Here is a 26,976-nt window from a genome sequence, read left to right as displayed (position 1 = left end):
GGGGCCTGTTCAGACGGGACGGTTTGCCCCTAAACTGGGCGGGGGGGGGGGGGGTAATAACATTCTTGCGGGTAGATTTGCCAGTGCTGCTCCGGGGAATTTAATCTAGATTTGCAGAGGGAGGGGAACCAGAGTGTTAGAGCAGATAGTGAGGTGCAGGAGGATAAGGAACATGAGAGGACTGCATGTATAAACGGAAATGAAAAAAAAGCGGATGATATACATATTCTCAGGTACATCTATTTCAATGCACGGAGTATTGTCGGTAAAACAGATGAGTTTAGGGCTTGGGTTGACACGTGGGATAACGTCATTACTGCTATTAGTGAGGGGCAGAACTGGCAGCTTAATGTTCTGGTAAAATTGGAGAACGGCCAATTTTGTGGAAATGAAAAAGGATCCAGGAAGAGTGGATTGGGATAAGTTTTTTTTCTGGCAAGGATGTGTTCAGTAAGTTCACAGGCATAAGAAATTAAATAGAGATTGGGTTGGAAATGTTATAGCAACTTCATTTAATTCAAAATCGAGAGGAGTTGCAATTTCGGTTAATAAATCTTTACCAATTAAAATACAAAATGTAATAATTGATTCTGTGGGGAGATATGTGATTTTACATTGTGAATTTTTTTCAGAATTATGGACTTTTATGAATATTGATGCACCAAATGAAAATGATGCAAAATTCATACAAGAAGATTTTTTGAACTTGGCTGACGCAAATGATAAAATATTAATAGGCGGAGATTTTAATTTTTGTTAAGATCCAGTTTTGGAAAGGTCAACTACAGATGTTACAAAATTAAAAGTAATAAAACTAACTTTATCATTAATGAAAGATTTAAACCTGATTGATATATGGAGAAAAATTAATCCAAGAGAAAGAGATTATTCATTTTATTCAAATAGACATAAAACTTAGATGGAGATTTAATACAATTTTATTAAAACGTCAAGATTTTTGTGATTTTATGAAAAAACAGATTCAATTTTTTTTGGATACAAATTTACATTCAGTTGAGGATAAAATTGTATTATAGGAAGCGATGAAAGCATATTTAAGGGGTCAGATTATAAGTTATACATCTAAAATTAAGAAGGAAAATTGGGAAAAGATATCATAAAGTTAGAAAAAGAATCTCAAAGATATATGACAGAAGAAAAACAAAGACAACTTGTTAATAAAAAACTACAATATAATACCCTCCAGACGTATCGTACAAAAATGTAATTATGAGAACTAAACAGAAATATTACGAATTAGGTGAAAGATCACATAAAATTCTTGCTTTGCAGTTGAAAACAGAACAGGCTTTTAAAACAATAAATGCAATTAGAACAAGTGTAAATAAGGTTGCTGATAAACCTTTAGAAATTAATGAAACTTTAATTTTTTTTATACTGAACTATATCAATCAGAATCACAAAATAAGATTACTGAGATAGATAAATTTTTATCACAAATAACCCTTCCAAAATTTAATTTGGAAGAACAGAAAGGATTAGATATGCCCCTTACATTAAAAGAGGTTGAAGAAGCTTTAGGATCACTTCAGAGTAACAAATCCCCAGAAGAAGATGGTTTTCCTCCTGAATTTTATAAAAAAAATTTAAAGATATATTAATTCCTCCCTTTATGGAATTAATCTACCAAGTGGAAAGAATGCATAAACTCCCACAATCTTTTTTAACAGCGATCATAACTGTATTGCCAAAAAAAGAGATCCTCTAAAACCAACATCATATAGGCCTATTTCTTTGTTGAATACAGATTATAAGATAATAGCAAAAATTTTATCTAATAGAATATCTAAATGTTTACCAAAATTAATACATATGGATCAAACAGATTTTATTAAAAACAGACAATCAATGGATAATCTAACCTGCTTACTTAGTATAATTCATCTGGCACAAAAAAGAGAGGAAATGAGTGTGGCATTTGCTTTGGATGCAGAAAAAGCATTTGATAAATTGGAATGGGATTTTTTGTTTAAGGTATTGGAAAAATATGAGCTGGGAAAATCTTTTATACAATGGATTAAAACCTTAAATACTAATCCTCAAGCTAAAGTAGTTACAAATGCTCAGATTTCAACACCATTTTGCTTAACGAGGTCAACTAGACAAGGCTGCCCGTTATCACCTGCTTTATTTGTATTGGCAAAAGAACCATTAGCTGAATTAATTAGAACAGATTCAGATATTGGCGGTTTTAGAGTTAATCAAGAAGTATATAAGATTAATTTATTTGCTGATGATGTTTTGATTTATTTAACAAACCCATTACAATCTTTGCAAAGATTATCTTTTAAATTGGAAGAATACGGGAAAGTATCAGGGTATAAATTAAATTGGGATAAAAGTGAAATTTTACCCCTTACCAAAGGAAATTATAATCAATGTCGATTAGTAACTCAATTTCGATGCTCAATAAATGGGATAAAATATTTAGGTATCAGAGTTGACAATGATGTAAAAAATTTATATAAATAACATTATTTGCCCTTATTAAAAAAAATAAAAGAGGATCTTGATAAATGGATGATGTTACCAATAACATTAATAGGTAGAGCTAATGCTTTAAAAATGAATATATTCCATAGATTGCAATATTTATTCCAAACCTAACCAATACAATTACCGCAGAAGTTTTTTCAAGAACTAAATAAATATGTAAGGAAATTTCTTTGGAAAGGAAAGATGTCAAGAATATCATTGGAAAAATTGAGATGTAAATTTGATTTAGGAGGGTTACAACTTCCAAATTTTAGGAATTATGATAAAGCAAATGAACTTAGATTTATTGCATCTTTTTTTGATGAAAAAAAAACTGGCATGGATTAGAATAAAATTAGATAAGATAGGAGAAAACATACCAGAAGATTTTACATATAAATGGGAATCCAAATTGATACGGGAAAAAAAAAGAATCTCCTATATTAAGACACTTGATTGATTTATGGAATAAGGTAAATATGGATGATAAGATAAAGAGATCTTTATTAGCAAAAACAAACTTTAATTTAAAATAGGCTTATTCCTTTTACAATGGATAATAAACTTTTACATAATTGGTTCCAAAAGGGGATTAAATATATACGTAATTGTTTTGAAGGAGGTATATTGATGTCGTTTGATCAATGAAAAAATAAATATAAAATATCAAACAACACTCTTTTCTCTTATTTTCAATTAAAGGTCAATTTACGAGAAAAGCTGGGTCAAACAATGTTGATGCCAAAACCAAGTGAAATAGAAATATTAATTCAAAAAGGAAAAATTTTAAAAAATACATCTTGTATGTACAATTTGATTCAAAAACAGACTGAATCTGGAATTCATAAATCAAGACAAAAATGGGAAACCGATTTGAATGTTAAAATTGTTGGAAAAAGATGGTCAAGATTATGTTCTGATAGTATGATAAATACAATAAATGTTCTAATTAGATTAATACAATATAATTTTTACATCAATTATATATAACACCACAGAAAATAAATAGATTAAATTCAAATATGTCTGACCAATGCTTTCGATGTAATCAAGAAATTGGTACTTTTTTACATTCTACTTGGTCTTGTTTTAAAATTCAACCATTTTCGATATATCTGACTTTTATTGGAACAAAGTACTGGAGTTCAACTCCCAAATAGTCCAATATTATTTTTATTAGGAGATATTGAAGGGACAATACCGAAAATTAAATTGAATAAGTATCAGAAAAAGTTTATAAATATTGCATTGGCAGTAGCTAAAAAAGTTATCGCAATTGCTTGGAAATCTGAGTTATATTTAACTATGGATTATTGGAATAATGAAATATAGTTGTATTCCACTTGAAAAAATTACATATAATCTAAGAAATGAATATGATATATTTTTCAAAATTTGGCTCCCATATTTACAAAAGATGGGATTAAATATATAGGTCCTTTGAAGATAAAATTATAATGCAATTGGGGAAAGTAAGAATAAATATTAAAATTATTTTGAACTCCATGGATCATGAGGGTATCCTCCAATATCGAGACAATTTTCTTCTTTATTTCTTTCTTTAGATAAGGGTTAAGGTGGGGAGGGGGAGGATTAATATTATTTTTCTTTTACTTACTAATTTTTCATTACGTTTATTCTTTGTAATTTTCTAAAAAAATAATAAATAAATAAAAAGAGCATCTCAGTAATCCAACAGCCCACTCACCTTTGCTACCCTTTATGTTATTTCCTTACGTTTAACACAATTATTACGTGCCTTTTCCAGCTCAAACTGTGAATTGATTTAAAGTCAGTCCCATAATTTAATAGCTTTTATTTGAAAACTATCTACCCTCGCAAAGATTGTACTGAAGACTGCATTTGATTTTTCTTCAGCCTTGTACGCTTCACATTGAAATAGTATGTGTTTCGACGGTTTCATAATGACAAAATGTACACGACACAGAATGAAGTTTTCCAATTAGTTACAAGGCATAAGTAAGCATAGTGTGGATATTTCTGTCATGTGAATATCATTCCTTCACTTGTTTTAAGCCCTTCTTCTATAAACCCAACAGGTTTATGTATTCTGGAAAGGTGTCTGTCTTTACGTCCATTATCCTACGTCTTGCCATAAGCCCCTAATTCTTAACACTACCAACCTTTTAGCTTCTAATTTGCTATGTGGAAGGTCTATATCCACAGCTTAACATTTAACAGCTTTTGGAGCTAAACAGTCAACATCATCATTTCCCTCAACAGTGTGATATGAAGGGCCCATCATGTGCAGACATATAAATCAAACTTTATATATGAAATACCGTTTGACAAGTTTCCAACAGTCAATCTGACCTACTGCCAGAATGACCTGTTTAAGACTCATCAAAACCAAAATATATTCTGAGCAAATTATAAGGACCAATTTCTTCCATCCACTGTAAGCCTAAACTGTTGGCAAAGAATTCAGCCTTCTATGCTGATAAATGGCTATAAGTAATTTCTTTATCATTACCTGCAATTCAGGCACACAAAAACAGCCACACCAACATCCCCAATTAAATTATCTTTTGATTCATCTGTAAAAATGGTTACTGTATGATAATAACTTTCATTAATATACTGATGACCAACAGACTCTCAGGCAGAACCGAATCTGATCGTGTAAAAACTAAAATCAACTGAAGTCATTGGAAAAAGCAATGTGGGGTTACAGAGTACGCTACAGTGGGACATGTTGTATCATCAAATACACCCATATTCGCAGCGTGGTAAGAACCCAGCCACCCAAAACAAAAAACACTCTTCTAGTGATGTCCCCAACCGTCCTCCAGCGCACCTTTAACAGGATGATCATTTCCTTGACCCGCAAATTAATCCAGTATGTTGACAACAACTTGAACCTCTGTTACTTTGAGGGCAATTGTCCCATTGCAATCAGTAACGCCAAAACAGGAGACAACATTACCGCACCAGAAGACAATCTAAAAGTCTGTAATTGTATCACATACAAACACTTTTAATTTGAAGATGAAGGTGATCCACAAGCCACACAGACATAATCAAGAACAGATCAAATTAAACAAATATAATTTGTCAACAAAGATTTTCGTTCTGCACCCAAGAATACCCACATAGATATCTGAGGGGATTTAAAGCTCCTTTACATTTATCAATTATTTTACTGATGGGTGCTTCCCCGTCAGCTTATTATCCATCCACATACTGAGAAATCTTACCACTGACACTTCCTCGAGACATTAATCCTATAAGTTAAAATCAAGCGCAAGTCTATTAATGCTGTTTGTAAACCACGTAGGGTGTTTTAACGACTGAAAGCTTGCAATCCTCATCAATCTGCCCACTGTTTGATCTATTAATTGTAAATTGCAGTTAATACCTCTAATCCATAAAGCTAAGTCATCTGTATATTGTGATTTACCCAGGGAATCCCATTTTCCCATCTCAGAGAAAATATCATTAATCATAATATTAAATAATGAAGGGCTACAAATACTGCCTTGTGGGATTCCATTCTCTATCTCATAGACACAAACATGCCAACCGTTACTTGGACAGTCTATACAAAACAAAAACTCAGAAAAATTATACAATGTCCCCCTTACTCCTAATTTAATCAAAAGACCTTTCTTCCATATCATTTCCCTTTTCAGTCTCAAGAAATATTGCTATTACAACATCTTTATTTAATTGTGCTTTCCGAATATCATCTTCCAAACCTAAAATTGAATCTAATGTCATTTCACACTTCCAAAATCCACTCCAATAAAACACTTTATCACCACTCTTTCCAAAATATAACTCAAGCGCTTGATTACTATACATTCCATAAGGTTACATAAATGAGACTTTTACGATATAGGCCCTTAACTAGAAGGATCAAATGGGGATCTGCCAGGTTTTCAGGCACTACTATTTCCATTTTCCATGAGGAACGTAGATGCACAATTCAAATATTTAATATTTTACAAATGCAAATTATATACAATTACAATTTCAAATATCACTCTTTCCTGGAGACAGCAGACCTGCATTATTAATACACTTCTTAAATTCATACAAAGAAATCTCTCCATCAGTGATACTATCATTGCTGCAGCTGACTTCCAGCACATCAGAGTATTCACTGAAAAACATATCCCTACATTGTTTAATTTCTTCACTTAAATTATCCTGATTATGAATCTCAGCAAATGACCCAGCCAGTAACACAACCTTCCCTGTTTCAGTAACAATCATTTTGCCCTCAATAATCAACACTGGAATATTATGATCCCCACAAATCCCCCCATTTTCTAAATCATATCCCAAACAATTCCAAGTTTGATATCCCTTCCAATATTATCTCCATATAACCTCCAGTAAATCACCTACTTCCTCACCACGGCCTTTGCCCTTTTATTGTTGATAATGTCGCTCGGAGACTGATGCACCATCACATAAAAACTCACATTTCTCCCAATTTGCTTCCTGTCCCGTTATAAATCCAAATCCAAACTCATAAAGACTGGAAGGCTGACTGACGTTCACATAAACTAATCACCCTCTGAGTTCCCACTTGAGCGACAGGCACTGCAGCCAATGACAGCAGGGGTTAGTATTAAGTTTGAGCTGCGATAGGCTGAAGGAAATCGGCCCATGACCAGCCCCTCCTCTTCCGCTCCATCGCCATGCCGGAGATCAGCGAGTCGCTTCTGTCGGTGTCGCCGGCCTCGGCGCCCACAAGGACGGGTGTGATTCTCCTTCGCGCCTCGGTGGGTCTGTTTCGGTGACGTCGGTGGTGGCTGACGAAACATGCTTTGACAGGGAGCGAGCGAGGACAATGACCACAACTCCCACTGATGACGTTGTGGTGGTGTTTTGGGGTAAGGTATCAAAGCAAAATGGAGGAAAATGTAATGCATTACGTTTTCTGTACTGCGTCGTGCCTTCAATAAACAATTAAACTAAAAGAGAGATTCCAGCGAGAAATAGATAGAAAACAGAATAATACAGCACAGTACAGGCCCTTCGGCCCACAATGTTGTGCCGACCCTTAAACTCTGCCTCCCTAATCTTAAATTCCTCCATATATCTGTCTAGTAGTCTCTTAAACTTCACCAGTGTATCTGCCTCCACCAGTGACTCGGGCAGTGCATTCCACGCACCAACCACTCTCTGAGTATAAAATCATGCTCTCATATCCTCCTTGAATTTCCTCCCCTTACCTGAAAGCCATGTCCTCTTGTATTGAGCAGTGGTGCCCTGGGGAAGAGGCGCTGGCTGTCCACTCTATCTATTCCCCTTAATATCAACTATACCTCTATCATTTCTCCTCTCATCCTCCTTCTCTCCAGAGAGTAAAGCCCTAGCTCCCTTAATCTCTGATCATAATCCATACTCTCTAAACCAAGCAGCATTCTGGTAAGTCTCCTCTGTACCCTTTCCAGTGCTTCCACATCCTTCTTATAGTGAGGTGACCAGAACTGGACAGAGTACTCCCTGTGGCCCAACCAGAGTTTTATAGAGCTGCATCATTACATCGCAACTCGTAAACTCTATCCCTCGAGTTATGAAAGCTAACAACGCATAAGATTTCTTAACTACTCTGTCTACCTGTGAGGCAACTTTCAGGGATCTGTGTACATGTAGCCCCAGATCCCTCTGCTCCGCTGCACTGCGAAGTATCCTGCCATTTACTTTGTACTCTGCCTTGGAGTTTGTCCTTCCCAAGTGTACCACCTCACACTTCTCTGGGTCGAGCTCCATCTGCCAATTCTCAGCCCACTCCTGCATCCTATCAATGTCTCTCAGCAATCTTTGACAATCCTCTTCATTATCCACAACACCACCAATCTTTGTGTCTTCTGCAAACTTGCCAATCCATTCTTCTACCCCCACAACCAGGTCGTTAATAAAAATCACAAAAAGTAGGGGTCCCAGAACTGACCCTTGTGGGATACCACTAGTCACAACCCTCCAATCCAAATGTACTCCCTCCACCAGAACTCTCTGCTTTCTGCAGGCAAGCCAATTCTGAATCCACCTGGTCAAACATCCCTGGTTCCCATTCCTCCTGACTTTATGAATAAGCCTACCGTGTGTAACTTAATCAAATGCATTACTAAAATCCATGTAGATCACATCCACTGCACTACCCTCATCTATATGCCTGGTCACCTCTTAAAAGAACTCCATCAGGCTTTTTAGACACGATCTGTCCTTCAGAAAGCCATGCTGACTGTCACTGATCAGACCATGATTCTTTAAATGCCAATAAATCCTATCTTTCTGAATCTTTTCCAACAGCTTTCCCACCACAGATGTAAGGCTCAATGGTCTATAATTATCGGGACTATCCCTACTACCCTTTTTGAACAAGGGGACAACATTCGCCTCCCTCCAATACTCCGGTACAATTTCCGTGGACAATGAGGACATAATGATCTTCGCCAGAGGCTCAGCAATCTATTTCCTTGCCTTGGATGCAGAACTGGGAAGCGCAGATGGAGTTCAACACAGATAAAGAGGTTCATTTCTGCAGGTCAAATTTGAACAAAGAATATAATATTAATGGTAAGACTCTTGGCAGTGTGGACGGTCAGAGAGATCTTGGGGTCCATGTCCATGCGACACTCAAAGCTGCTGTGGAGGTTGGCAGTGTTGTTAGGAAGGGGTCTGGTGTGATGCCCTTCATCAACCGTGGGATTGAGTTCAAGAGCTGTGAGGTGATGTTGAAGCTATATTTCTCCAAACCTGTACATAAGTAATTGTACCCCAACACGGCAGGGCTATGGGGTTAGTTGGACCCCACTTGGGAGTCCTGTGTTCAGTTCTGGTGGCCTCACTAAAGGAAGGATGTGGGTACTATAGAGAGTGTAGAGTAGATTTACAAGGATGTTGCTCTTGGATTGGAGAGCATGCCTTATGAGAATAGATTGAGTGAACTTAGCCTTTCCTCCTTGGAGCGACGGAGGATGAGAGGTGACCTAATATAGGTGTATAAGATGATGAGAGGCTTTGACCATGTGGATAGCCAGAGGCATTTTCCAAGGCTTGAAGTGCCTAACACGTGGGGACGTAGTTTTAGCTGCTTAGAAGTCGGTACTGAGGGAATGTCAGGGGTAAGTTTCTTACACACAGAGTGGTGGGTGCGTGGAATGCACTGCCGGCAGCGATGGTGGAGGTGGATACAACAGGATATTTTAATAGACTCTTAGATAGCGTCATGGAGGTTAGAAACACAGAGGGCTATATGATCGGGAAATCCTAGGCAGCCTCTAGAGTAGGTTACATGGTCGGTACAACATTGTGGGCTGAAGAGCCTGTAATGTGCTGTAGATTTCTGTGTTCTGTGTCAAAGACAGGCAGAGGGATTAGTTTAAATGGACAGGAGGACAGCATGAAAAGGTTGGGCCGAAAGGCCTGTGTTAGTGCCGTAAGTGACGGGTTCTGTCCCAACCATCGACTCTAATCCCCTCAACAGATGCTGCCTGACATGATAACGTTCTTGAAAAGTTGCATTCAGTTCCGCTTAGCACTCCGTACAAAGGTTGTTTTGTGCTGGAAGAGTGCAGAGGAGATTCATCATGATTGAGGGGGCTTCTGTTCATAAGTCCATAAGGCATAGGAACAGAGTTAGGCCATTCAGCCCATTGAGTCAGCCACCTTTCCATCATGACTGATCCCAGATCGCACTCAATTCCAGATATTTGACCTCCCGCCATATCCTTTGATCCCCTGACCAATCAGGAAACGATCAACTTCCACCTTGAATATACCCACACACTCGGTCTCCACCGCAGTCTGTGGCAGAGCATTCCACAGATCCAATACTCTTGGCTAATTAAAAAAATAAGCTGCTTACCTCTGTTTGAAAAGGTGGCCCCTTAACTTTGTGGCTGTGCCCCACCACAGGAAATACCTTCTCCACATCCACCTTATCCAGTCCTTTCAACATTCGGTAGGTTTCAATGAGATGCCCCGCATTTTTCTGAGTTCCAGTGAGCACAGGGTCAAAGCTGCCAAGTGCTCCTCATATTTTAACCCCTTCATTCCCTTAATCATCTTTCTGAACTTCCTCTGGACTCTGTCCAACACATCATGTCTGAGATGTGGGGCCCAACACTGTTGACAATACTGCAAGTGTGGCCTGACTAGAGTCTTATAAAGCCTCAGCATTATCTCGTTGCTGTTATATTCATGGGGCGAGATTGGACTGTGTTGATCTACAGGGGGATCTTGGAATCCGAGATCATAACTCCCAGATAGTGGTTCCATTGTCAGGCAGTTATGTTGCAGTTGTATAAATCTCTAGTTTATCCACATCTGGAGAATTGCATTTGAAGACAGGAATAATGCGGAGGTTTTGGATGGTGAGAGGGAGAGGCTTAACAGGATGCTGCTTGGATAAAGTGAGACCGGACAATCTCGGGGAATTTTCTCCGGAGTGGCAGAGGCTGCAGGAGGTCTGACAGACGTTTACAGGAATGTGAGAGACACAGACAGAGTGGACAGCCGGGATTTTTTCTCTAAGGAGGAAATGTCCAATGCCAGTGGGCATGCACTTCAGGAGAAAGGGGGAACACATCCTCATTGGAACTTTTTGCAGTATTGAGGTATTTTGCGATTTAGTGTAATTTTGTCTTTTCTCTGCATAGCTGCTGTTGGGAAAAAAAACAATTAGAAAAGACAATGATGTTAAAAACTTGACTCAGAATGTTTAAAAAAGATTTGCGTTAAGTGACCAGGTCAATTGGTTCAGAACAACACAGTGAGCAGAAGGGCCTGTTCAAGGGCAAGTACAGCAAGCAGAGCAGGTAAACTGGATAAAGTGATCCCACTCAGAGAACAGACTGTGACGTCAGTGGATATATGTCGTCATCACAGTTCTCTCATGAAAGACACCTCACTGCTTGATAAAATGAAGTTTGTGATGTTTATGACTAATGTGGTGAATTGTACTGCTAAGGCATCTCACCCTACTGAGGAAATTAAAATTGTTGTGAAAGCTGCAGAAAGGTATCTTGGTGTAACTGGTGTTCTGTGGGAAGCTGTAAATGAAGCTCTGAGTTGTGGGGGTTTCTGCATCCCAGTCTACTTGTGAAGATATGTAATGGGATTGAAATATTGAAGTGAAATGCAAGAAGCCTGATTTTACATGGTCAACACTTTCAGCAGTTTATTTCTGGTTTGTCAGATTCTTCCGATGTTATATCTGTTCAGGAAACCTGCACATTTTAAGTTTTATTCCTGTGCAGGATTATTTTGTCGTTTGGCTTGACAGGTTAGTTTGTTTTTAGTTTTCGTTGCCTGGGTTCTTATCATGCTTGAAATATGTGCTTGTTGGGTTATGCAAAACATCCCACTGTCGTGTTCTTGGTAACCCCACCTTGTTTCTGTCAATGCCTTTATTTGATTATAGAATACACGATTTAATGAAGTCTGAGAATTTGTTGGTTCAGTGTACATTAAGGAAATTATTGCCAAAGTTTAACCATTTTCCAGAGGATCAAAATATAATTTCACTGGGATTGTAGATGTTGCTGTCTTATGCGTGAATTATTGGTAACGATAAAGAAACGACCTACAAGCTATTTATCAGGATTTACAACAGAATCGCTTGTCATCAATTCGTGCTTACAGTGGGTGAGGAATTTTTTCCATGCAAAGTTGTAATTTGTTCAGATTCCCTTTCGGTTTTCAAGAGTCTTAAAACAGGTCATTCTCGCAGTAGGTCAGATTTACTGCTGGAAACTCATCAAACATTGTTTCATATTCAAAGGACTGGATTTGCGGTGTGCATTGATTTCGGGTGCATGAAGACACGGTGAGCAGTCGGGTCCTGAGGAGTCGGTAGAAGAGAGGGATCTGGGAACACAGATACATAATGACTTGAAAGTGGCGTCACAGGTAGATAGAGTCGAAATGAGAGCTTTTGGCACATTGGACTTCATAAATCAAAGTACTGACTACAGGAGATGAGATGTTATGTTGAAGTTGTATAAGACGTTGGTCAGGCCTAATCTGGAGTATTGTGTGTAGTTTTTGTTACCGGCCTGAAGGAAAATTATCAACAAAATACAAAGAGTGCAGAGAAATTTACAATACGTTTGCTGGGACTTGAGGACTTGAGCTTTAGTAAAAGGTAAGGACTTTATTGCCTTTAGTTTTGGAAAATGAAGGGGGATTTTGCAGATTTATATAACGTTATGAGTGTTGTTCACAGGGTAAATGGAGGCAGGATTTTTCCTCTGAGGTTGGGTGAGATGGGAACTGGAAGTTGCAGTTTAAGGGTGAAAGGTGAAATATTTAAGAGGAACCTGAGTGGGATCTCCTTAACTCAGAGGGTGGTGAGGATGAGGAACAGCTGCCAGTAGAAGTTATGGATTTCATTGTAGAAAAGTTTGGATCAGGGGTATTGAGTGCGATGGTCCAGCTGCGGTTATGGGACTCGGCAAAATAATAATTCGGTACGGACTAAGTGGGAAAAAGTGTTTGTTTGTTTGTAAAAGTGCTCTCTGACTCCATTTAAAGTGTCGATGAAAGGGAATTGGTGGGGGCTGTTGTCGGGAAGCAAACGATGTGCTTTCAGGATTTCCTGCTGGGGACAAAAGTAAATTGATACTGGACATCCATGGTCAAAGTGTGGCAATCAGAGCCAGGGATTGTAAAGTTGTAAAATATCTTTTTCCTCCTCTTTGGCTCAAACTCTCCCCACTTTCCTGCCCCCATTTTCACCCCTTCCCACTTTTGCCACCTCTGCTTCCCCATTTCCTCACTGTCTCTTTCTCTCCATCTCTTGTCTCCCACTCCCTCATTCTCTCTTCCTCCTCCCACCTCACCTATTTCCTTCTCTTCCACACACACTCTCTCTCTCCTCTCTTCATCTGTTCCCTTCCCCACTGACACACCCTTGTTCTCAGCACATTCCTCCCTACCCTACCCACTCATTCACTCACTCCCCTTCTTCTCCCCTTATAATCTCTTTCACCCTTTCTACCGAACGCTTCCCCTACCTCTCACCCTCACCCCAATTCCTCCTTTACTGCAGCTCGTTTTCCCGAGCACCCACCCGTCCCCACGTCCCCCACCCCGCACTGTGATGACGATTGACTCGCACAGTGAATTGTCTGATGTTGTGCAATTCTTCGTTGTTTGGACAGTGACAATGTTTTCTCAGAAGACGAAGGGGTGTGGTTTCCGGGAGAGGCCAGTTTGTTCCCTTTTTGTGTGCTACAGAAGAGGCGGGGGAGGGGAGTGTGGAGGAGAGAGGGAGAGACTAAATATATATAGCCTCAATCTCTTTCTCCCTGTCCTCCTCTCTTCATCCATTCTCAGCCACACTGCCCCACTGTTTCCTCCACACATTCCTCCGTAATCTTCCCCCTTTTCTGTCACCCGTTTCCCCGCCACACACCCATCCGCACATCCACCAACCCGCACTGTGATGACGGTTGACTCGCACAGTGAATTATAAATGTTGTGTAATTCTTCGTTGTTTGGAAAGCAGCAATGTTCTCTCAGAAGACGAAGGGGTGTGGTTTCCGGGAGAGGCCAGTTTGTTCCCTTTTCGTGTGCTACAGAAGAGGCGGGGGAGGGGAGTGTGGAGGAGAGAGGGAGAGACTAAATATATATAGCCTCAATCTCTTTCTCCCTGTCCTCCTCTCTTCATCCATTCTCATCCACACTGCCCCACTCTTTCCTCCACACATTCCTCCGTAATCTTCCCCCTTTTCTGTCGCCTGTTTCCTCACCCCCCCCCCCCACCGTCCCCACATCCCCCACCCCGCACTGTGATGACGGTTGACTTACACAGTGAATTATAGATGTTGTGTAATTCTTCATTGTTTGGAAAGCAGCAATGTTCTCTCAGAAGACGAAGGGGTGTGGTTTCCGGGAGAGGCCAGTTTGTTCCCTTTTTGTGTGCTACAGAAGAGGCGGGGGAGGGGAGTGTGGAGGAGAGAGAGAGAGAGACTAAATATATATAGCCTCAATCTCTTTCCTCCACACTCCCCTCCCCCTTTTCTGTCGCCTGTTTCCTCACCACCCCCCCCCCCCGTCCCCACATCCCCCACCCCGCACTGTGATGACGGTTGACTTACACAGTGAATTATAGATGTTGTGTAATTCTTCATTGTTTGGAAAGCAGCAATGTTCTCTCAGAAGACGAAGGGGTGTGGTTTCCGGGAGAGGCCAGTTTGTTCCCTTTTTGTGTGCTACAAAATAGGCGGGGGGGGGGGGGTGGGAGGGAAAGTGGAGTAGATGGGATAGCCGTGTGTTCTCAGTAGCTACGCCGTCACGACAAAGACCGAGCGCCGTCTGCGAACTGGTCTCTGACACAAACACACACAGACGCACAAAGAGACAGACAGACACATAGACGGACACATATGAACACACAGAGATTCAGACATACAGAAATACTTTAAAAATGAATGCAGTTTGCATTTTCAACGTTTTAAGATGGAGGCAGCTATTTTGTGAACTGTTTGAAATGATTCTTGCTCTGGGATAATCTGGTGTGCTTGTGGGGATGTCAGCGGGTTTGGGGGTTCACATGGACATGGGTCTGCACTTTGATTTGCAAATGTACGAAGGTTTCAGGGCATGTTGGTGAATATGGATTTTGGAGTGTCGGTGAATTTGGGGGTGCACACTGCTCTGGGCATTTGAGGGTGTACGGGGATTTGGGAGTATTTAGGGCTGTGCACAGATTTGGGTGTCTCAGCGGATTTGGGGTTGCACACGGATTTGGGGAATCCTTCGATTTAGGGGTGTAATGAATCTTAAGGCCTTATCAGTTATAGAAACTTCAAGAACAAATGCACTTTGAAATTTCAACTTTGTTCTTGCCATTAGGTTTGAGGTGGAGGCAGCTGTTTTGAGAAGTGTTTGAAATCATTCTTGCTCTATGATCATCTAATGTGCATGTGGGAAGTCAGCGATTTTCGGGTGCGCACAGATATGTGTATGTGCGTGGATTTCGGGGTGCCGGCAGGTTTGGGATCAGCATGGATTTGTCGATGCACACTGATTGGGGGGGGGGGGACGGACCCTGAGTTGGGGTTTGCGGAAGTGCACAGATGTGGCAGTGCACACAGATTTGCAGATATGGGAATCCCGTTGGATTTTGATGTGTTTTGAATCTCGAGGTTGTTTCATTGGCATATTGTTTAATAATAAATGCAACCTTAACTTCGACCTCTGTTCTTGCCATTTTTTTTCAAGTTGGAGGCAGATATTTTGAGAACCGGTTGAAATGAATGATTCTTGCTCTGGGTGCATCTAATGTGCATGTGGGAGAGTCTGTTAATTTGGAGCTGTGAAGAGTCTCAAAGCAGATTTACAGTGGCAGCATATTCAATTGATCAGTCACCTTTGTTCGGACAGACCACATATGGTCTAAATATTAACTCATTAATGTAATCACAATCTCTCACCGTGGGCATTGCGCCGGTCAGACGTTATCAGGTGATGAGCCGGTGAAATATCCGGTCACCTCGGGGCTTCAGTTCATTAATAAAGCCGCGTCCTGAGCACACGGCAGAGGCGGCCGCAGTGTCTCCGGTCCGGGCTCCAGCTCCTCACATTCACCGCCTCATCTCCCAGGTGTTTCCAAGGTGAGGACATGTTCGGCACAGCAACCTCCTGTTTTGTGCCGGAGGTTTCTATGTTTATTCCCGGGCGGATTGTCCCACCGACCGGCAGTTGCGGGAGGATACGAGTGTGTGTGTGTGGGACGCGGCAGAACACCAGCCTGGAAACTCGGTATCTCATTGGATCTGTCAAATGGCAGTCACAGAATTACTCGTGAATACCGCTCGACCATTGGTCTGCAGATATGCCCATCAATTCCCGTTCCCGCCCACCGAACTCGCAGCCCGACGTTGCCAGAAAGTGGCGGAGATCTAGTCGACACGTACAAACAAGATGGAGGAACTCAGCAAGTCGGGAAGCAACATTTCAGTGCGAGACCCTTCGTCAGGACCACTTTGATGACGACGGTCTAGCCGGATGCTGGTTGGCTAATCCATTGTCAATCACCAGTCTCCGCCTTCTCTTTGAATAATTGGCTGACGTGGAGAACGAGGGCGGGGTTTGTATAAACAACGGCGGACACTCCAATTTAAAGCTGCATTCCGGACACGAACTGGACTGGAGTGTGGTGTAGAGAATTGGGACAGAAAACCCTCACTGCTTCCTTTTTCAAATGAAACCTAAGTTACCCCCCGAAAAGTCCTATAGATTGTACGTAACAAAACACGATAGAGTGAGTTAAATTAAAATTATTGACATTTTTAAAATGAGATCTACATACCCAGAATGATGCTTCCCAACACGAACAAAGGCATACAGTAATTAAGCATAGTGTGTCAAATTCTAAGGCGTGTCAATGTAATTCCTTACCTTCTTGTGTCATCCACAAACTTCCATAAACAAGTATGTATTCTGTAAAGGTGTCTCCATTGATGCCCTTTATCCCACCAATCTTGATTTAATTATTAATCCAACAACCCCTCAATTTCTGATGTGCTATTTGGAATTTTAACAGCTTTTGTTACTGATCCGCAGTGTGCAGGGACCCATAAAAAGTGGAAATATAAACCAATACTCTGCGTCTGAAATAATGTTTGATTAGATTCCAACAGTAAATCTGTCCTACTGCAAGAACTACCTGTTTTAAGACTCATCAAAACCGAACAGGCATCTGAACAAATGGCAACTTACATGAACAAAAGCCTCAAATGATGGAAACAAATTCTACTATATATACTGATAAATGGTTGGTAAATTGTTTCTTTATCGTTACTTGTAATTCATGAACAAAAAACGGCCACACCATCATCCCGGTTAAGTTATCTTTTGATTCTTCTGCAGCAATGTTTAACATATCATAATAATTTTCCACAATATACTGCCGAACTAAGATTGTCAAGCAGAACAGTATCCTGAGCCCTCATTAAGTTGTGTAACCTAAAATAAACTAAAAGTTTGAGAAAAAGTATGTGGGGTTACCAAGAACGCGACAGTGGGACACATTGCATAATCCAACAAACCCATATTCCCAGCGTGATTAGAACAAGCTGTGTGAACTGACAGCCAGAATCTCTCACCTGCGGGAAACAAAATAAAGTAACGTTTTGTGCTTTGTGGATCCCTGGTTGATGGAGGAGACACCGGACCACGCCATCGAACCCTTTGGGTTCTCCCTGTTCCCTGTGGACATCGAGAATGTTGTTCTCCAGAAATCGGTCAATCTTGTTTCTTTATCGTTACCTGTAATCTGGGCACAAAAACAGCCACACCAACAGTCCAGTTAAATTATATTTTGATCCTTCTGTAAAATGGTTAACATATCACAATAAATTTCCTTAATATACCAATGAACTAACAGATTCTCAGGCATAACAAAATCCTGAGACTTTATTAAATCGGGTGCCCCAAAATCAATAAAGGCATTAAAAAACAAACAAGTTGGGGTTACCGGGAATGCCACAGTGGAACATATTGCATAATTCAACGAACCCACATTCCCAGTGTAAGAAGAACCCAAGCACACAAAACTATAACACTCTTCTTGTGATGTTCCCAACTGTCCTCCGACACACCTCCAACAGGATGATCATTTATTTGCTCCTTCAAATTAATCCAGTACATTGACATTAAAGTCAATCTCCGCAAAATCAATCAGTAAACCTGAAACAGGAGACGGCCTTACTGCACCACAACAGAATCTTAAAGCCTGTGCTTGTATCACAGCCAAACATTTGAAAGTTGGAGATGAAGCTGATCCATGTACCACAGAATCAAGACATGATCTAATGAAACAAATGTAAATGGTCAGCAGAGATTTTCATGTCGCACCCGAAGAATATCCACAGAGACACCGAGAATATTTATTGCTCCTTTATATTTATCAATTAGTTTACTGATACGGTGCTTCCATGTCAGCTCATTGTGCATCCACCTGCCACTTCTCACCACTGACACGTCTTCTATTAATCCTGTTTATAAAACACTCGACTTTATTTTTTTGCCACTGAGAGCTTAAGTCCCATCGATTAGCCAACTGATTAATTGCTAATGGCATCCTATATACAGTTAAATTGACATTTCTAACTCCAATCCATAAAACTCCATCATCTAAGTAGTGATTTCCCCACCCCTGTACCTATCTTAGAGAAAATAGTATTAATTATAATAAGAAATAAGAAATACTGTCTTGCGGGATCCCAATCTCTATCTCAGAAACCCGTGTATAACTTGCCCACCGGCACCTGCACAAGGCGTCGAAATGAAAAAAAAGCTCATAAAACTTTACAGACTTTAACTATGATTAAAAGGCCTGTGTAAGAGCTAAGAAACCGGCATATAAGTAGTGAAACAGGGATTTCAGCTCATTATTATATCCCAGTTATCTGCCTTCTCCAATTCAGCGTTTGGTCTATTGCCTTCTCTGCTTTGGTGATTCAAATGTTCAAAGAGATGGTTTTTACATACCTGCCTGCAACATGTCCTCCGTCATTATGTTCCTGATGGTAACCTTATGAGGCAATTATTCCTCAGATCCCCTCTAAACCTCACACTCTTCTTAAAACTCTCCTTGTTATTCAGGCCTCTGTCTGGAATCACAGAGTACCAATGAACAGAAAGTGTGGTTCCTTCCAGATGGTCCATGCCCACTTGAATTCGCTCCATTTGCCTGCGTCTAGCCCATAACCCTGCGATCAGGTACTATCCATTAGCCTGTAAAGATATCCTTTAAACCCTCTAGCTGAACTCAACCATACCACTTTCTATAGTCGCTCCTTCCACATCCCCATCATTGTCTGTGGATAAAATGACCCTTTTAGTCTTTCTTCTCTTACGTAAAATCTATCCCCTTGAGTCCCCTTGTGCTTGAAAAGGCGGTCTACATTTATATTATCGATGCACCTCCTGTTCCTTGTCTTCTTTAAGATCACCTCTCAACGTTGGATGCTCCAGGAGAACATTGTTCCCACCAATGCGGTCTCTCCTTTTACCTCAGCCCACCCCATACATTCTGATGAATCTCCAGAGCAATTAAACATGACACCAGAAGTTTACACTTTTCAAGCTTTTCAAACAATTCATGTTTTAAGAAGTCCTTCCAAGAGTTCTGTTCAGTACTTTCCTAATATCGACAGGTATCCCACTGGATGCCTTCATTCTATTTACCTGTCTCAACACCTTTAGGTACCGCTGTACCTCTGCGTCAATGCTACGCCTTCTGCAAGAAATTCAGAAGGCGCAGGATAGATACAACCCGAAGAAGAAGTATTTTAAAGGGAGGATGAGGCAAAACAAAAGAAGGGGCATAGAATATAGCAACTATTTGTAGAAAGCTCGAGGAATGGAAAGCTTTTATAACTCGACAGTATCGACGTTCAGAAGTTCAAAGTACACTTATTATCAATGTATATATACTGCATACAACCTTGAGACTCGTCTCCATACCGGCAGCCACAAAACAAAGAAATCACATAGAACTTATTAAAGAAAGAAGACCGTCAAACACCCGATGTGCAGAAAAAAGAAACAGATCTTGTAGACAACAAAAGTCAGCACATAACATATTGAACTGAAGTTCTCGATAGTGAGTTAAAAGCCACCGAACCAGGCATCACTGTAGCCGATTCAGGAGCCCGTTTATTGCAGACCAGCGCAGAGACAAGTAAACCCCGCAGTGCTGTGATCTGAACTTACCTGTCCTGTCCTCCAGCCCCCACACCCTGACATTTTCAGTCTGCCCTCGTACTTCAACCTCCTGAATCCCAGGTCATTCCACGCCTCTGGTTCTGGCCCTGCCGCGTCATGACGCTCTCCCCCATCTCAATGCGGAATGCAAAGAAAACAGAGCAGTGAGAACAGAGACGATGATATAATATCAGGGTAATCTAGGCAGTAACATGAAAGAGGAAACCAGAAATCCCTTTTTTCAGATATTCCTCACAAAACGTACAAGAGAGGTAAAGTGGATACCAGACAACTGTAAAATGATGCTGGAGAGGGAGCAAAGCTGAACAAAAAATAGCAGATCAAGTCAATGTTATTTTGCGTTAGTCTTCAACATGGAAGACAGCAGCAGAACACATGAACACCGGAATATCAGACAATAGAGATGTGTGATTATTTCTCCCTCCCTCCTTTCTTAAAAAGTGGGATAACATTAGCCATTCTCCAATGCTCAGGAACTGATCCTGAATCTAAGGAACATTGGAAAATGATTACAAATGCATCCGCAATTTCCAGGGCCACCTCCTTTAGTACCCTAGGATGCAGACCATCTGGACCTGGGGATTTGTCAGCCTTCAGTCCCATCAGTCTACTCATCACCGTTACCTTCCTAATGTCAATCTGTTTCATTTCCTCAGTTACTCTATGTCCTTGGCCCATCCATACATCTGGGAGATTGCTTGTGTCTTCCTTAGTGAAGACAGATCTAAAGTACTTATTAAATTCATCTACTATTTCTCTGTTTCCCATAACAATTTCACCCAATTCATTCTTCAAGGGCCCAACATTGTTCATAACTATCTTCTTTCTCTTCACATACCTAAAAAAGCTTTTGCTATCCTCCTTTATATTCATGGCTAGCTTGTGTTCGTACCTCATTTTTTCTCCCCGTATTGCCTTTTTAGTTAAGTTCTGTTGTTCATTAAAAAGGTCCCAATCATCTGTCCTCCCACTCACCTTAGCTCTGTCATACTTCCTTTTTTAATGCTATGCAATCTCTGACGTCCATTGTCAAGCACTGTGGCCCCTTTCCCCCCTTTGAATCTTTCCTTCTCCGGGGGATGAACTGATTTTGCACCTTGTGCATTATTCCCAAGAATACCTGCCATTGCTGCTCCACTGTCTTTTCTGCTAGGATATCCGTGCAGTTAACTTTGGCCAGCTCCTCCCTCATGTCTCCATAGTCTTCTTTGTTCAACTGCAACACAGACACTTGCAAGCTGCCCTTATCGTTCTCAAATTAAAAACTTATATTATGGTCACTACCTCCTCATGGCTCCTTTACTTCAAGATCGCTTCTCAAATCCTGTTCATTACATAACACTAAATCCAGAATAGCCTTGTCCCTGGTCGGCTCTCGTACAAGCTGTTCCAAGAATGCATCCTATAGGCACTGTACAAACTCCCTATCCTGGGGTTCAGCACCAACCTGATTCTACCAGTTCACCTGCATCTTGAAATCCCCCATAACTACTGCGACATTACCTTTGCCACATGCCAATGTTAACTCCCTATTCAACTTGCACCCAATATCCATGCTACTGTTTGGTGGACTGTAGACAACACCCATTAGGGTCCTTTTGCCCTTACTTTTCCTCAGTTCTATCCACACAGTCTCCACTTCTCCTCATTCTATGTCCCCCCTTGCAAAGGACTGAATCTCATTCCTCACCAACAGGGCCACCCCACCCCCTCCGCCCACATTTCTGTCCCTACGACAGCACGTATACCCTTGTACATTCATTTCCCAGGTCTGATCTCCCTGCAGTCATGTCTCCGTTATTCCAACAACATCATAGTTACCCATTCGCACCTGGGCTTCAAGCTCATCCGCCTTATTTCTGACACTTTATGCATTCAGATATAGAATTTTTACCCCATTTCTCCTCTCTCAGTTTGAATCGCTGCCTATTGTGTTTAACCCAGCTCCCCGAACTCCCATCGGGCTATACGCCCCTAGAATTTTGTTGTCCTTCCTAAATTTACTTATTCTTTCTGCACATTTAACTCCATGTTCCGTTAGACCATCCCTCTGTACATGTGTCCTCCTTAACACTTATTCCGCCTCACCTTTCTCTACTATTCACTTAATATTCCGGAACCGTGTAGTCCCCACCTGTCCTTTATTCTTCATCTCGCTATCCTGTCTCACATTCTGGATCCCCGCCACCTGCAAATTTAGTTTAACCCCCCCCCCCCAAGAAGCACTAGCAAACTTCCCTGCAAGAATGTTAGTACCGCTCCAGTTCAGGTGTAAACCTTCCCTTCGGAACTGATCCCGCCTTCCCTGGAACAAAGCCCAATTATCATAAAAACCTGAAGCCCTCCCTCCTGCACCATCCTTTCAGTAACGTATTCATCTGTATAATCCTTCTGTTCCTTGCCTCACTCGCACGTGGCACAGGTAGCAATCCTGAGATTGTTACCCTGGAGGCCATGCTCTTCAGCTTCGCACCTAACTCCCGGAACTCCCTACGCAGTTGTATTAGTTATATTAATCATTGTTACTTCAATAATAAATGCAGTTTGGAATGAAATTACTTCTTGCTGTTAACTCAAGCGGACGCAGCCGTTCTGTGAACTATTTGAAATGATACTTGCTCTGGGATAATCCAATGTGCATGTGGGGGTGTCTGCTGAGTTGGAGCCGTACCGATTCTCAAGATTGTCTCATTTGTTCATATATTGATCATGAAATTAATTTGAATTTTTACCTCTGCTTTTTTTTAATGGTTCAGGCAGCCATTTTGTGAAGTGTTTGAAATCAGAGTTCCAGAGCATGCGCAGTTTGCGGACACAGATGCGAAGGGACCGAAACAAGGTTATAAAGTGATCTCGAAGTCTACGGACAAATGTTCATTCAGGCAGGGTCAGGCGGAGACAATGGGTTACCCACACATAGCGTCAGAAGCACAGTAACACATAACCACACAAAGTGTGGTGATCAGAGCCAGGGATTTTAATGTTGTTGAGGAGCAAACAGACACGGACACCCACATTCACACAGGTAGATAGACACACACACACACACACACACACACACACACACACACACACACACACACACACGCACGCACACACACACACACACACACACACACACACACACTCACACACACACACTCACACACAACTACACTGTCTTCACCGTCCAGAGAACATGGAAAAGAAACATAGAAAACCCTAGAGCACAATACAGGCACTTCGGACCACAAAGCTGTGCCGAACATGTCCTTATCAAAGAAACTACCTAGGGATACACATAGTCCTCTATTCTTCTAAGCTCTATGACGCAAGCAGAACAATTTTATGAGACCCTATCGTTTCCGCCTCCACCACCGTCGCCGGTAACCTATTCCACTCTCTCACCACTCTCTGCGTAAAACAACCTATCTAAATATTAAATCTTTAATTTAATCACATTCTGTCACCGCGGGGATTTCACGTGTCTGACGTAAATGGTTTGTAAATAATTACAACATGTTTATTTCTAAATCTGTCGAAATCTGTCCCTGTGGAGTCGCTAAATGGTTTTAAAAACCCCAGGCAAGTGCTGCCTCGACATGTCATTCCGAGAGATCACCTGTGGCACAGACGGATTACTGGGCAGATACAATGTCCTCAATTGTCCATAGGTACCTGAGTGTGCAGAAAATACTGTTCGTGTTGATTGCCGTCATTGGAGTTCCTGGTGAGTGAGCAGAGCAATTCATGTTCGGTATCTCTGAGTGTTTACTGGTGTGATGCTGTTTCTGATCATTTAACAAGCTTTTAACGATGATCATTGAGTACACCTCCGTCAGAGGTGTCTATCCTGTCAGTTCAACATTTTGATATTTTATATTTAACGACAAGCGGAACTAAACCGCTGCCTCTCCTCTCATTCACGGTACCGACTCGAACGTTGTTCCTGCCTTTAACGGGACGTTGTACAGAGTTTCTCCAGTGCTGGGGACAAGCAGCTCTCCGGGAGGGTGTGACGGGGAGGATATCAGTGGAGCCTTTTCCAGAGCAGTCCCATTGCTGGGTCCAGGCAGCTCCATAGAAAGGTGTGACAGGGTGGGTTTAAATGGAATTTTTCCCAGTGCTGGGGGCAGCACCTTCCAGGGAAGTTGTACCTCGGAGGGTTTTACATGGTGCAGTTCCCAGTTCCTGAGTTATTGATCAGAGAGAACCCCTGGTCATGTGTTTTACGTCTCGTTACGAAGTCTGTCATAGTCCGATCCTACTGTCTGTTGGTCAGTGATTGGGTCTGATCACCTGAACCAGTGTTCACGGATCTGCTAACGTGTGATATCGAACTGAACTGTGCTGTAAAATTAATCCATTAACTCAGCCTCAGGTTACTAGCTTGTTTCTGCTTTCCCTCTGAGACCCGTCGGGAATCGGGGCCCCGCTTAGTCCAGACGAAGAATCTCGGTCCGAATACAGCGTCTTAACTCCACATTGAAGAGGGCAAGTTAGAGACAGTGTGACCCTTGTCTGATGTTGGATTAGCAACGGTTCACAAACCCTAGCACTCCTGATCTTCAGATGAAAACCGATCCATTGTAAATTTCCGCAGAATGTGTTCAGTAATGTCCAGTGTCTGTTCTTTCTCTCTCTCGCTCCAGTGAATTTATTGGCGATTGTGATCCTGTCCCGGGGAAAGTGCGGCCTCTCCACCTGCACCACTCGCTACCTGGTGGCCATGGCAGCGGCCGATCTACTGTCCGTTTTTACCGAGATCATTTTTTTAAAATCAGTTGGTATTACCCTTCCGGTGGAGTTTTCTGGACATCACCCCTGTGTGCAGAGTTATCGCGTATTGAGGTTCACAGCCACACAATGTTCTGTCTGGTTCACCGTCACTTTCACTGTTGATCGTTTTGTCGCCATTTGCTGCCAGAAGCTGAAAACGAAATATTGCACCGGGAAAACTGCGGCTGTGGTTCTGACAACAACCGGCGTACTGACCTGTCTAAGAAACGTTCCCCGATACTTCACACGGGAACCCAAGGTGATCATCGACAATGCTGTATGATCAAGGACAATGTTTTCACTGACCCCGGGTGGGTAGTATATGATTGGCTCGATACGGTTTTAACTCCGTTCCTCCCTTTCGTTATGATCCTGCTGCTCAACGCTCTGACAGTCAGACACATTTTAGTGGGCAGTCGGGTCCGTAAGGGGCTGAAGGGTCAGAGCAAGGGGGAGAACCGCAGTGACCCGGAGATGGAGAACAGGAGGAGGTCTGTGGTTTTACTCTTCACCCTCTCCGGCAGCTTCATCCTCCTGTGGATGACTCTGGTTGTAAATTTCATGTATTATTATGTCTCAGGAAAAGGATACAATTTCAATGACTCTGAATGGATCTTTACCTACGCCGGTGTTTTGCTGAGGAATTTCAGCTGCTGCACGAACACATTTATTTACGCGGTAACTCAGTCAAAATTTAGGGCACAGGTGATCAGCGCGTTGAAATATCCGGTCACCTCGGTGCTTCAGTTCCTCAATAAAGCGGCGTCCTGATTACAAGCCGGAGGCGGCCGCAGTGTTTCCAGTCCGCGTCCAGCCCCTCACGTTCACCACCTGATTTCCCAGATGTTATTCCCAGGCCGATTATCCCATCGTCCGGCAGCTATGGGATATCAGCATAGTTTGTGTATGGGGTGGGGCAAAGCACCCTCCGGGAGGGTCAGTATCTCATTGGATCGGGAAGATGTCAATCGAAGAACTGCTCCGGAAGGTACAAACCCATTGGTCAGTGGATATTTGGATCTATTTCCATTCCCTTGGACCATCCTCGCAGTCCGACGTTCCACCATGTCGGCTGCGTATAGTACGATGCTATAGGCTATTCCAATATTATCACAGCAGTCTCCGCAGTCCCTTGAACGATTGGCTAACGTGAAGGAATAGGGCGGGATTTGGACAAACGACGGTCGACATTCCCACTTCAAGGCGCTGATGCCGCCACCATCTGGACTGGAGTGTGGTGCGGAGAATTGGGAAATAAAACCCTGGCCGCTTCTATTGTTTTTCCGTTCGAAACGTAATTTACCCAGAGATCGTACGGAATGAAACACAATATTATGAACTAAATTAAAGTCACTCCCATTACGTCAGAGAGCTTTTAAATAAAGTCTAACAACCCCCGAGGATTGTAATGAAGCCTCCATCTGATTTCTTTCTTTCTGATACGCTTCTCACTGAATTAAAATGTGTTCAACTGTTTCATAATGACAAAACGTACACGGCCCAGAGTGATGTTTACCAACACGACATGAGGTATAGTATTGCTAATTGGAAAACTATTCTTGTTTTCTTCCCTTCTCCCATAAATCCAACACTTTTATGTGTTCTGTAATGGTATTTCCCATTAGACACAGTTGTATCTCCCCTTGTGACCATTATCCCACCAGTCTTTCCATAGGCCCACAATTATTAACACTAAAGCCCATAGGTTCCTAGGTTCCCAGATTTCCTAGGTGGAAGCTCTTTATCGACAGTTGACAGTTGAATAGTTCAACAACCTTTATACCAAAAACAGTCAACCCGTTCATTCCCCTCCGCCCCTCTATGTGCAGAGAGCCTTAGGAATTCGACATATAAACCAATACTTTGAATAGGAAATAATGATGAGTTATTTGATGAGTTTCTAACAATAATTCTCATCTATTACTGAAGTAACCTGTTTTAAGACTCATCAAACCGAAAAGGAATCTGAACGAATTACAAATTTATCTCGGGAAATTTCCT

General features: G+C 41.6%; 1 protein-coding gene and 1 long non-coding RNA gene across 3 annotated transcripts; one reads left to right on the top strand and one right to left on the bottom strand.

Annotated features, from left to right (window-relative positions):
• Positions 1–6,471: 6,471 nt before the first annotated feature.
• On the top strand, positions 6,472–26,378 carry LOC132385728 (probable G-protein coupled receptor 139). Of its 2 annotated transcripts, XM_059957937.1 has the most exons (5): positions 6,472–7,361; positions 8,785–9,051; positions 22,974–23,056; positions 23,782–23,926; positions 24,849–26,378. In XM_059957937.1, exons 2-5 carry the CDS (start codon positions 8,961–8,963, stop codon positions 25,256–25,258), a joined length of 729 nt encoding a protein of 242 aa, XP_059813920.1. In that variant the 5' UTR covers positions 6,472–7,361; positions 8,785–8,960; the 3' UTR covers positions 25,259–26,378. The 2 variants fall into 2 exon arrangements, with proteins under 2 accessions (XP_059813920.1, XP_059813919.1); XM_059957936.1 differs by having other exon boundaries at positions 6,472–9,051.
• LOC132385729 (uncharacterized) lies at positions 11,223–19,361 on the bottom strand. The gene is made up of 4 exons (XR_009509250.1): positions 15,918–19,361; positions 14,580–14,693; positions 14,290–14,403; positions 11,223–13,710 (listed from the first exon to the last, which is right to left on the bottom strand). It is a non-coding gene; the product is annotated as an uncharacterized LOC132385729 (long non-coding RNA).
• Positions 26,379–26,976: the final 598 nt, after the last annotated feature.

Source organism: Hypanus sabinus, assembly GCF_030144855.1.
Source record: "Hypanus sabinus isolate sHypSab1 chromosome X2 unlocalized genomic scaffold, sHypSab1.hap1 SUPER_X2_unloc_12, whole genome shotgun sequence".
Classification (NCBI taxonomy): domain Eukaryota; kingdom Metazoa; phylum Chordata; class Chondrichthyes; order Myliobatiformes; family Dasyatidae; genus Hypanus; species Hypanus sabinus.
Note: the sequence above shows the minus strand (reverse complement) of the source record. Positions and strands in the feature narration are given on the sequence as shown.

Excerpts from the sequence above, each read along its gene's own strand:
- LOC132385728 (XM_059957937.1), top strand. The coding sequence starts at position 8,961 with ATGCAGAACTGGGAAGCGCAGATGGAGTTCAACACAGATAAAGAGGTT. Across the intron at positions 9,052-22,973 it reads CAAAGAATATAATATTAATG|GCAGCCATTTTGTGAAGTGT; the intron begins GTAAGACTCTTG and ends TTAATGGTTCAG. Across the intron at positions 23,927-24,848 it reads TGCCGTCATTGGAGTTCCTG|TGAATTTATTGGCGATTGTG; the intron begins GTGAGTGAGCAG and ends CTCTCGCTCCAG.